The following is a 13390-nucleotide window of genomic DNA, read 5'->3' as shown; positions in this document are numbered from 1 at the left end:
ACATTGTAAATCAACTATACTTCAACTAAAAAAAAATACAATAGATAATATATTGCATGTTTTATTGTCAAAAAACATGCATAGAAGTGTTAAGTAACTAATAGATATAAAATTGTACCAAATTGTAGTATATACATTAAATCAGTATATAATTTAGTATATACATTAAATCAGTGATTCTCAAAGTCTGGTCTAGAATCTCCAGGATCCTTTTAGGAGGTCCATGAAGCCAAAACTATTTTCATAATAACACTAAAACAGTCTTTGCCTCATTCATCTCATCCTCCCACGAGTATAAAGTGAGTGGAGATTTCCAGAGGCTACATAATATGTAATATCAGAACAGACTGCATGCAGAAGCACATATGGGAATCTAGCTGTCTTATATTAAGCTAGACATTGAATTGATTTGAAAAAATGTCATACAATGCCATTCTTCATACTATTTTTTATTTCAGAGAAGTTACTTTTCATAAAAATGCTACTTATATTAATATAACAGATTTAGTATTATTAGTATCAATGTAATATTTAGTTACTTATATTAATTAATAGATTTAGTATTATTTTAGTATTATTTTAATAAATACAATATTTAATAATATATTAAAATTTTTGTTTTAATTTTTAATACAATAAATATCAATAGAACATATTGATAAACAACGTAAGGAAAACTCTATGAGATCCTCTGTAATTTTTAAGAGCGTAAAGGAGTTTTGAGAACAAAGTTTGGGAACTACTGTATTAAACCATGCTAATTATTCTATATCAAAATTTCAAAGGATGCTGGAATCACCTATAATGCAAATAAGTACTAAAAAAATAGTCTTCACTCAGAAGACATTCTAACCAAGTTTAGGATCAGGCACATATCTGGAACAGGGCTAGGTTCAGGACTGAACTCACATGGGTCAATAACACCATCTGCATAGAGTAAAGAAATAATGCTAATAGCAAATGTAAAATTAGAAATGCTGTAAAGATGGGCTTCCCTGGTGGCGCAGTGGTTGAGAGTCCACCTGCCAATGCAGGGGACAGGGGTTCGTGCCCCGGTCTGGGAAGATCCCACATGCCGCGGAGTGGCTGGGCCCATGAGCCATGGTGGCTGAGCCTGCACGTCCGGAGCCTGTGCTCCGCAACGGGAGAGGCCACAACAGTGAGAGGCCCGCGTACCGCAAAAAAAAAAAGAAATGCTATAAAGAATGAACCCCAGCTGTACAACCATGAACTATGATAATATCAATAACTCAAAATTCACTTTTCCAAAGAATTTGTTACAGAACTCTATCAATACTTACATCAATATTAATAACTGCAAATAGCATTTAATATTGAAATAATACCAAGAGCTATGTATATGCCATCTCCAATATTCCCGAGTATTTTCCTATTAACACCTTTTCTATTTTAGCAAATATTTAGACTTTTAAAATCAGAACTCACTTCAAAAACTCAATTCAAAAGATTTTCTTTAGAATAGTGAGAATTAAAAAAGCAAAACAGAAAAAAAAAATAGCAGTAAAAATAATAATTCTCTGAATTAAGACCCAGCCTCCAAGCATCATTTTATTAATTACTTGAAACATCTATATATAACAAGACATAGATAAAAATTTATTTACTGATCTATCAGGTATACATTCTAATAAAACTCTGATATATGGAAACAGATAATTCCCTAAATTAATTCTCCTCTGGGGGTGGGGGAAACCTAGATTTTTTCCTACATTCCTGATACTCCATGTGATTTTCAAATTCTTAATTTCAATAATAACAACAATAACAAAAATAATCACAGCTACCATGTAACAAGTATTTATTAAATGCTACTTATCATCTCACACATGGTATTTCATTTAAGGCTTATACCAATTCTATAATCTACACATTCTTTTTATCCTGAGAGAACCCAGCAAAAAAAGCCTCTAAGGGATTCAATTACCTGAACTCTCACTACCAAAATGTGGGAAAGGAAAGACTTCTGATTTCAGTCTCTGCCCTTTCTACAACAATATGCCACCTCTCTTAATCCTTCATCAAATATGTTACTCATCCAGTATTAAAACTGGGCTGACATTATTTTAAATTTATATCAGATAATGAATATAATGCCAGTAACTGAGAGCAAAACTGAACTTTTCATGTGACGGTAAGAGTAATTCATCATTTTGAATAACATAAGCAAATGGTGGCATAGAAAGGAATTAAAATAATGTTTCCTTTGTGTGATATAAAAAACTTATAAAGACACAATTCTTTATTGAACAAGTAGTATAAAACAGTCCAATTACTTCTAGATCAGTCTGTTTTTCAAAGCTTACTCTTTCAATCATAAAAACTAGTCAAAAATATTTTTCTAAATCAGCAAGTCATTCAGTATATAGATAAAATTTCTAATGTTTTGAAGTTTATTATATTTTCATCAAAGAACTCATAGAAATATATAATGCTGTACAAATGTAAACAGTTATTACTAGATTAACCATATAATTTATCATTCAAACCTATATATTTTTTGAAGAAGAGACACTACTAATTATTACAACGTAACAACAGGTTTAACCAGAACTGTCCCAGTAACCAGGACTTGTGGACACCCAAACTACTGCCCTAGACTCTTCTACTATTCATTACACCCACAGTCCTCCTACAACTACATAGTGGAAAGATACACATGTCTACTATGTAAAACCATTTGGCTACATATTTGACCACTGTAGCACAATATTAAAGAAATACTTTCTTTGCCAGCCACCCATATTTTAAAAGGCTATTTCATTAAGATAATTCACATTAAGATAAAACTGCAATTACTTCAACTATACCTCATCCTGAAGTTCATCACCACTTTTAACAGAAGCAAGCATATCGTATAAAGTACAGCAAAGATCTTCTATTCTTGTTGCTTCAGCCATTTCATTTAAAGTTGCATTTAAGTACTTCTCAACTTCACACCACAAAAAGGAGTCGTTTGCTTTTTCCACAGGCTTGAGGTCCGGGGCGGAATGCTCCTGAAAATGGTCAGTCAGAAACTTCTTGTAATCCAAACTTATAGTTTTCTGGGATTCACCATTTATTGGCAGCTCATCAAAGTGGTCCAAATCATGCATGTCAAAGGAAAATGCTAAATTTTTACCAAATAAAACTCTATCACCATATTCATCTGTTGTCATCTGGACGAGAGCAGTAAGACTGTCTTTACAAAAACGAGAAGTAATTCGATTAGTAGCATTACAAGCTGCAGTGGCAGATGATGAGGGAAAGGGACCAAACATCTGTTTGATAGCCTTTGTCTCCTTGTGACCAACAGAGTCCTTCAAGTGAAATGTCTTGAAGAGAAATGCAGCCGCACTTTCAATTGCTTCTTTCCCATTATCCGTTCCAACTATTCAGACAAAAGAAACAGCATTAGCTCAAATGGATCATGGCTGAAGTTTCCATTTTCAAAGAAACTACTACAAATCTTCCTCTGAGTAAATCCAACAGTGAAAACACACTGACATTTTGCTATAGATGGATAAAGATAGCCAATTCAGTAACAGGAAAATCCCTTTAAGTCCATTCCCAAATTCCCAAAGAATTGTATTAGGTAAATAACCCATTATCAGTGTTATAGCAAAGTAATTACCTACAACAACCCCTGACCTCTTTCTAAAAACAATCTGAAGCATTAGCTAAATCTTATTTAAAACCAAATTTTAAAAACTGATTTGATGAGCTAGTTAAATAAGTAAGGTGCAAAAAAAGTCTGAATTATAGACTTCTGGAGCTGGAAGGGAGCCTCACAAATCCCTAACTTCCTTTCCACGTACTATATACACTTGAGATGGCAAGAAATAAATTTACATAGTTTTCATTCAAAAATCTTTAATACATAAATCAACTACACTTCAATAAAAAATAAAGTTTTAAAAACAGTTAATACCTTTTCTACAAGGGTAGAAAGGTCAAGGATGAACATAAAAAGAATCTTTTAAAATAGTCAGCCATATTACACATTTTCTTTTAAATTCTGCTCTTGAGAAGAGGCCAGAAGTAAATTCTTACTAAAGTAAGAGGAAGTAAAAAGGAGCAGCCCTTAATTTCTTTAAGGCATTAATATCTCATATCTGATTCCCTCAAATAAAAGAAGAACCTGTATATGTGTCATAGAATTCAAAGAATATTCTAAGAGCAGAGAAAAGGAAATTCAATCTTGAAAAGGTCCCAAAAGTCAATGAGACTTAACCTAAAGTAATATTGGTAAAGTTAGCAATAATATAATTAACACCATCATCTTCCTGAAACCATGGCTCCAATCACATTAATCACAAATCTTGAGCAGCTTACGATATAGTTCAGAAATTCAACCCAAACTCCTATACTTTGCTTTCAAGTCATGCCAGGAACTGACCCCATTCTTTTTTTCCAGCTTTCCTGGCTATTATACATTTCCTGCTCCAGCCAACAAGAATTTCTTAACATCCAAAACTCAGGTCCTGTTCTATTCTCTGCCTATTTCCTATGCCTTTATTTTAATCTTCCCCAAGGCCTCTGATATTCAAATACTACCCATGTTTCAGAATCCAGCTCAATTGCCTCTTTCAAAGTCAGGATAATACTGTGTACCTTCCTGTATTCCCTCACTGTTACCTAGCCAAAAATAGGTGTACCTATTTTAGGTGTACCTAATACCTTCCTGTATTCCCTCACTGTTACCTAGCCAAAAATAGCAGAGATTTAAACTGTTGAATTGAAGTGAACTCAGGCCTCAATGACACCAAACTAGTGTTCCTACATTATACCACATTGCCTGAGTAACTTTTTATTGTTTTATTTCATTTGATGCTTACAAATGTGTGTAGAAGACTAACAGTTTATGTAAGTGAAGATAAGCAATTTTACGATGTATGTCGTTATTTAATTCTTTAAGTATGAAGTCTACTTTTACGATTATAAAGAATTTATAAAACACCATCTGACATATAATTATTCTTTTAGTATTTAGGAGAATACATGACAAAAACCTTCTAGAAATTAACTAATGCTTTTGAATTAATTAATTGAATAGGATTTGTGTATATTTTACTTATTCAGTCTACATATGAGGTTTGGAGAACTTAGGTTTTGGATAACTTAGGGATTGTAATAACTCTACAGATAATTGAACAGGTTTGGGACTACCGAAGTCTGACCAAAACTGGAATTCACAATTACAAACTCATTCTTTATCTAACATTGTAAATGTTACTCTTTGGTAAAGATAGTATCATTTTTGCAACTTGGGATTTTCCTTAAACAACTTACTAAGAACTTTTACATTAAATTATCTCAATTCTTCCTAATAAAATTATCTCCATCTTTTAGATGCTAAAATAGAGACTCAGAATTAAATTTGGGAGAGATCAAATAGCTATTTAGTTATTAAACAAGATTCAAAGAAATCTTCTAACTCCTAAAAAAAGTTCTTTCTACTACACTACACTTCTAGAAAGTAGATTTATCTCTAATTCTCATTTAATAAACAAATAAATAATCACCACTGTAGGAAATAAATTTGAGAATAGTCAATTTATTACCAAAAGTGGAATTAACTTAAATACCTATCATTAGGTCACTGGTTAAATTATGTTACAGCCATACATTACATTCATTAAACATAATGCTGTGGATCCATATATCTTGCCGTAAAATAACCTCCACAATACATTAAGTGAGAAAAAAAATGTAAGTTATGAGTTCACTTCTGAAGAAAAAAAATAACTGCAGATTTATAAAACATCTACAAAGATCAAAACCAATTTTCTCAAGGTTTCAAATTTTTAATTTGAGCCCTTCTGTAATCTACAAAATTTCAAAAATAACAAATACTTTAAACTCTTAAGCCTTGTTCAGTAAGGGTGGTTCATTCAGGTGAATATCCTTGCCTAACTACTAATTTTTCTGCACAACCTACGCCATCCCATCTCTGCGTTGGGCTGCTAAGAACAGACACGTGTCCACACCACAAAGGGGTTTCTCAAAACTGAATCTTTGTAGCGAGCTACTTGAGAGTCTGGGAGTTCCAGTTTTTCAGAAGCATTGGCAAACAGCATTTGTTGCCACTGCTAAGATTAAATGATTATTAGTCTGAAACTCTTCGGTCAATTACACCACTGACTGTGCTAATCTTTCTGAGAGGAATAGGGATTTTAGGAAATTCGTTTTGTCCTCAAAATAAAGTCTCAGTAAAGAATAAAATATTCATTAAATAATCAATTGACTAAAGTTTGAAACTTAAGATCTCCAAACCTTTAAGGAAGCTAGTCTAGTTACCTACCACTTGAACATCTAATTTTCTATACATAAAACACTGGTGCTATAGCCCAGAAAACTGGCTCTATGCACCTAGCACTTCAACTGGAATACATTTAAAGAGATATGCTTAAAAGGTCACTAGAATACTTTTTCTTTTTTTGCGGTACGCGGGCCTCTCACTGTTGTGGCCTCTCCCGTTGCGGAGCACAGGCTCCGGACGCGCAGGCTCAGCGGCCATGGCTCACGGGCCCAGCCACTCCGCGGCATGTGGGATCTTCCCGGACCGGGGCACAAACCCGTGTCCCCTGCATCGGCAGGCGGACTCCCAACCACCGCGCCACCAGGGAAGCCCTAGAATACTTTTTATTAATAATAAATTATCATTGCCCTGCCTGCTTTACAGTTATATTGAGAACAAATGAGATGTATGTGAAATGTAAAAGTGTAAATATATAATTAGTAACTGATTACTGTAACATAAAACAAATTTGTAAAATTAGAGTTGAGTAGTGACAATCAAATCATCCTCAATACACAATTTACTTGTGTATTTTTCTTTTGATTACAAAATATTAAGAATTAAAAGGTTGTAAATTATAACTTTTTAGTTGCCTACCTTTATAGTTGAGGAATTCTTCAAAAAGGATGAGTAGGAAATTTTAATTGAAAAATGAATAAAAATATCCATCAACTGTTTACATCCTTAATTGCTAAATATTCAATTTAGAAGTTGTCAACAAATGAGTTCCTTGACCAATTAATTCTTCTATGTGTAGGAGAAAGTATTTTACAAATTTATTTTTTCATGTTATGGCCAAACTTTAAATGTCCATTTTATCCCTGACACTTGATCTGTAACTGTAAATACCAATATATTATAACCCTGCATCACATTATTAACTTAAACTCATTCCATTTGTTAAAAATACCAGCAAGGCAGGCAAGTGGCTATAAACATTTTATATTTGAATAGAGATTAGCTAACTGATAGTTATGACGATTTATTTTACAAGTATGTAAAATACTTGTACCAGCAACTTTCCTAGGACAGCATTACATATAAAAAAGTACAAAAATGATTCAATTTAAACATAACTATCCCATACTCTCATCATTTTTTCCCTCTTACATATTTGTGTCCACTGCCTGTTAATGTACTTTTTTTCTAACAAGTATATTATCTAAAGTTGTCACATGAACCTTACAATCATTCTCCTCATTTTACAGAGAAACACAGATATAGAAAGGTTAAATAACTGAAGTTTATTCCCCCAAAAGGACTTCAAGTAGTGAGACATTCAGCCATGTCTCACTACTTGAAGTCCTTCATGATAAATCAAGTATCCTTAATATCTGTGGGCCAGTTTTTGGACTCTCTTCCATCTGGTTTATTCGTCTATCCTTGGATAAATCCTTCACTGTCTAAATTACTGATCTTTATAATAAGTCAATATGCAGAGAGTAAGCTCTCCCTCTTTGTTTCTCAAGGTTGACTTGGCTGTTCTTCACCTTTGAATTTCCACATAACTTTCAGATTATCTTGTAAATTTCTACATTCAAACACATACCCACAAACACAAACCTGCTGAGATTTTGACTGGGATCACATTGAACCTGTAGATCAATTTGGGTAAAAATGATATCTTTATAGTAGTGAGTGTTTCAAGCCTTTGCATATCCCTCCATTTATTTAGGGCATCTTTAATTTCTCTCAATAATATTTTAGTTTTCCAAGAGGAAAGCCTGCTCACCTTTTGTTAAATTTACATCTAGGTATCTGATGATTTTTAATACTTTTGAAAATGGCATTTTTGAAAAATTGCTTCTCGTAAGTAGAGGTAAAATTGATTTTTATACTGACCTTGCTAAATTCACAGTCATTTGACTAATGGCAGTTTTTTTCAATCTTTATACTCTTTCTTTCTTTTTCTTGCTTTATTACATTAGCAAGTACAGTGAGAAACAGAAGTGATGATAGGCATTCTTCTCTAATTCACCATCTCAAAAGAATATTTTTCAACGCTGTAACATTAAATATAACATTTGATCTAGGGTTTTTTATAGATACCCTTTAGCAAATTAAGGAAGCTCCTTTTCCATTCCTAGTTAGCTAAGTATTTTTTTTAATCGCAATTGGATTTTAGATATTCATAAAATGTTTTTTCTTCATCTACTAAATAATCATATGGCTTTTAAACCTTTATTGCTTTACATGAAATCACACTTTTTCCCATTTAATAATTAACATTTTGTGCACTCACATGCACTTGCACCCTCTCTCTCACATGTATTTCTTTAACTGATCCATTTGACAGTATATTGCAGTCTTCATGACACTGAGATTTAGGATATCTTACATAGCCACACCACCTATCTCACCTAAGATCTTACCTAATATTACCTAATGATACCCAACACATATTCACATTTCTACAATGGCCCCAAATATATCTTTATACTTTTTTTCCGGTTCAGGATTAAATCAAGGATAGTATATTACGTTTGATTATTATATGCCTGTAACCTCCCTTAATCAACAATACCCTCCTTTTTAAATGACACTGAATGACCTTGCCCAGTAAAGCCAAAAAGGCACATAGATTTCTTTGTCTGAAGGTTTTTAATTACAGATTCAATTTCTTTAATAGTCATATATTCAGATTTTCTATTTCCTCTTTTGTCCATTTTAGTCATTTTTGTCATCTTGGTCCTTTGAATCTGTCAAAAGCTTTGCTCATTGTCTCATCTTCTTCTTCTCCATCTGGCCTCCTCTTCCAGAATGGACAGTCACCTTTAGGAAAAAGTGGCCCAAACCAGGGTCATGCTTTTGGGGTTTATTCCTGCTTCTAGATCTTGGCCCCATAATTCTTCACTGCTTTGGTAGTATGCTGATGCAGTCAAACAAATTTTATGTTTTACAGTTTTTCTAGTTATTCTCAGCAGAGAGCTGTTGCAAGTCACTTTGTCTGCCAATCTATGAGAAGTAGAAGTCAACTTTTTTGGAATCCACAATTTTCAAGATAGCTATTTTTCACAAATAACTTCTGCTAAACCTCCTGCCATATCCCATACACAACAGGCCTTTATTATTCTAAATGCCTACGCTTGCTTCCATAGACAGAATTGCCAGATTCTGATAATACCTTCTTATACTTCCTTTTTCCAGTCATTACTTTATAAACTGCTTTCCACTCTTAGTTTTGATTCCTCACTTTTTTATAGTAAAATCTTATTTTCTTGACAACTCAAAAAACATAATGAATTCCCAAATTCCCTAAATCACACTTTGTAAGTTACTCCTGTCCTACCTTTTGGTTCATGCTTTTCTCAAAGATAAAGTTATTAAAAGTAAAATGTATAAAAACACCAAAATCCAAATAAAGCAGGGGTTATAAATTAAAGAAGGCAAAACAAATGTGTCTATGTATGGCAAAATAACTTGAACACTGAAAAAAAAAAAAAAAACAACTAGTTCAGTTCTGGCTGAGTCCTGATCTGTACTGAGGATTCAGAGTAAAATTATTACATCATTCTGTTTGGCCTTAGGAGAGAGATTCACTTACAAAGCTGATTAGGGAACTGCTGGGTCTTTCTACTGATCTTTCCACCATTCTTGACCCCCATCCTACTTTCTATGTACTCTGTGTAAATCTTAGCCTCCTGAAATCTTAGCCTCATTTAAAACTCTAAATAACAGAAATACATGCCTAATACATAATGCATTTTACTGACTGTCATTCTCAATCTTGACCTCTTATTTTCAAAAATGTTTTTACTTAGAGCACATAAAATATATTGACAAAGTTTCATTACGAGCAGAATATAGGTTAATATGACTATGCTTATCCTTCAAAATCCATGGAGGAGATAGCTATATCTACAATGAGTAATTAAATAAACTAAGATTAAGTGCCAAGAATACTATTTTTAAATAATTTATAGTATTTTCTCCCTCAAGCTAAGTTTTACTATTAAAATACTCTTTGTGGGGAGAATGAAATTGTAAAAAGGTATAAGAATATATCAAATATAAACCTGAGAGAAAAATAAGTACTTTAAAATTACAAAAATTTTTAAAAAGCTACCACTTGTAAGACATTGTCAGCATCAGAGGTAGTAGAGACCATGGTTGACTTTTAGTTGGATTCTCAATACTTCATTTACTTATTGAACATCTGTGTATCCCTTGCACCACATTAGGCACTGGAGTACAAAGACACTGTGATTCCTAGAATCCCTGTATCATCAAGGCATTCACAGTCCATGAGGGAGAGGACAGAGGTAAATATCAAATAATGAGAAAGTACTCTAAAAAATATAGAATAGATGCCATTCTAATGGAACACTGTCTATTAACACTGGAAAGAAATAACAAAGGACATGGATGAAGCCTAAGCCATTTCTTCAGAGATGAGAAGCATTTTACCAGATAATCACAATGGGGAAAGTTATGCTAACACATAATGACAGAGAGACTGCTTAGGAAAGTAAGATAGTAAACATTATATATGTTAGGAACAAAGGCTGCATGTGACAGAATGGCAAGGAGATGAAAAGGTAAATTATTTCAATTCATAAAGGAACTTTTCCTTTCCCATTCTAAGGAATTTGGTCTAAAGAGCAAGCTGGGAATAAAAATGAGTTTTGCTTCTTATAACAATCAGTCTAAAAAAAAAAAAAGATAAGTCTAGTGACTGTGAAGAAGTTGAATAAGAAAGGAAGGGTGAGGCGATAGGTTACTGCAGTAGTTCAGACATGCTATAGTAAAAGCCTAAACTAGGGCAAATATGCAAAGGCAGTCAATCTGAGAATAGCTGAAAAGTAGACTTGAACAGAACATGATCTCTAACTACAAGGAAAGGAAAGAATTTAGGATTTCCATCATGTTTCCATTTCAGAATTTTGGTCTAGGCCTACCTGTGCCACAAATCAACCACGGGGTTCACTTAACCTTCAAGGACCCTGTTTCTTCACATACAACATGAAGAGATTGGACAAAATGTTCCCTGATGTCCCCTCCAGCTTAAAATACCTATTACTCTCACTGGTCAATACATGTACCTCATACTACTATGCTCAACTGAAATATAAGTGATTGTTTTTTTTACTTTATTCTCTTGCTCCACATTTTTAACACAATTATACCAAAATTACCTGTGCTAAAAGAATGATATAAGAGGAAACACAAAGACATTTTTTCCATAAGACTAATCATTTCAATGCTGCTAGTTTTAATTACACTTGCAGTATCAGCAGTATTTTCATTCAGACAGAGTGGATGACTACTAGTCAACTACTAGTTTCACTAATAGTTTTTCAACTTAAACACACCATTAAAAAGTAGATATAATAGAGCATTTTCCTAAATACAACCCTAAGATTTTATCTGTCATGAAAATATTCTTTTGAGACATCACATCTCAAAATAATCAATTCCTTAAACACGTCAGTCAATAGATTAGTTCCTGAGTATGACTCAGATGCTTTTTGCTAACAGGCAAAACTCCTAGAATTACGTTTAATGATCGGCTATTTAAAACAATAAGTTTTGACTTTTCAGAGATATTTGGGGGAAGTAGTCTAAAGAATAACTTATTTTTTAATAACCTTAATTTCCACATCATTTAATAAAGAAATATTTAGTCATGGTACTGAATAAGCTCAATATTTTATACTATTTTTGCTAAATATTCTGAGGTATTTTCATAATAAAATTAAAGGAAGGATATTACAGTTTTTGAAAACTGCTTAAGTCAGACTACCCCCCAACAAATAATTCTAACATCTTAGAAATGAAGACAGTGAAGCCCAGAAGGGTTACGATCCTACTCAAGGTAATCTAGGTAGATTGGAGACTTTGCATTTTTGCTACTATTTTCTAATGAACCTAACTGCCTCAGTATTCTTAAAACATAAAGTCTATGTCAAATGCTGTCACAAATCACATCAGTGTGCTCTATCTTCCCTAGGCTTAGTAAGTAATCTCAATTCTCACCAAAGCCCTCGAACTTCAAAGGATCATCTAACAGCAAAAACATACATGACATTCATTTTGTACTTTCACAACTTAAATTATGGGGGCATTAAACTCAATATTATACTATACTACAAACCAATGACAATTAAATAATACATCAAAGTCAAAATATTTGAATAATAAATTCTAAGATTTGATGATCATAAATAAAAAGTCTTCAAGTATACAAGATATAATAGAAACACCTTACAAAGTTGGTGAAGGGAAGAAAACTGCCAACCAGCATATGGTGAAGTTAGGATCTAAATTTTCATTCTACTAAGAAATCACCTGAGAAAACTTTTTCATTTATTTATCAAGTGAAATTTTATTAAGACCCTAAAATATACCAAGCACTATTCTAAGCACTGGGGATGGAGTGTGTTGAACAAGAAAAATAAGATCCTATTCTCATGAAACTTACATCCTAGTAGCAAAACACAGGCAATAAACAAACAAGCAAAATATCAGATAATAAATGTTATGGAGAAAATGTTACCGAGGGTTACAAGATAAAGAATGACTAGGTAACCGCTTAAGATTAGATGATCAGCGAAGGCCTCATTAAGGAAATAATTTTCAGGTGAGCTCAGAATAACAAGAAAGGATCTACACGCTCTAAGATTAGGACAGAAGAACATTCTCAGCACAGGAAAACAGCACGTACAGTGATCCCCAAATAGGCAGCAACCTGGTGAGTTTGCAGAAGTAAGAAAAGGCCATGTGTCTGAAGCACAGTTAGTGAAAGCAAGGATGACTCAAGGTCAGAGAGAATGGTGAAGGCCAGATCATACAGAGCCAAAGTTATCAGTCTGAACTTTTTATAGGTAGAAACCTGAATTTGAAGTTAGAACTACAGTAGTGTTAACTATGCTTTTTAATTATCGGAGTCTGGAACGGGACAATGAATTTCCATGAACAAACTCAGATGTTTTACCGAAGAGTCACATGATTTGTTTTACTGTTTTCAATTTTGGGAAACTAACCTGTCTTAAGCACAGAGTGTTACAATCTCTAACTACAATTTCCTTCAAATGTAATCAAATGATGTAAATATTAGTGTGCAACAGGAATTGAAAAGTTCAGCTTCAGTAC

At 33.1% G+C, this 13390-nt stretch overlaps 1 protein-coding gene across 2 annotated transcripts in view; it reads right to left on the bottom strand.

Annotated features, from left to right (window-relative positions):
- ASCC3 (activating signal cointegrator 1 complex subunit 3) overlaps window positions 1-13390 on the bottom strand; it is a 311309-nt gene that overhangs the window by 294628 nt on the left and 3291 nt on the right. Inside the window, exons 3-4 of one of the 2 annotated variants that reach the window (XM_065888768.1) lie at window positions 12935-12937; window positions 8979-9070 (exon numbers count right to left, since the gene is read on the bottom strand). In XM_065888768.1, the coding sequence (XP_065744840.1) occupies window positions 8979-9070; window positions 12935-12937 (95 nt within the window). Of the gene's footprint in view, window positions 1-2828; window positions 3389-8978; window positions 9071-12934; window positions 12938-13390 lie in introns of those variants that run through there. The other variant, XM_065888766.1, reaches the window with a different exon arrangement.

Source organism: Phocoena phocoena, chromosome 12 (genome assembly GCF_963924675.1).
Source record: "Phocoena phocoena chromosome 12, mPhoPho1.1, whole genome shotgun sequence".
NCBI lineage: Eukaryota > Metazoa > Chordata > Mammalia > Artiodactyla > Phocoenidae > Phocoena > Phocoena phocoena.
This window is presented reverse-complemented; position numbering and strand designations above follow the sequence as displayed.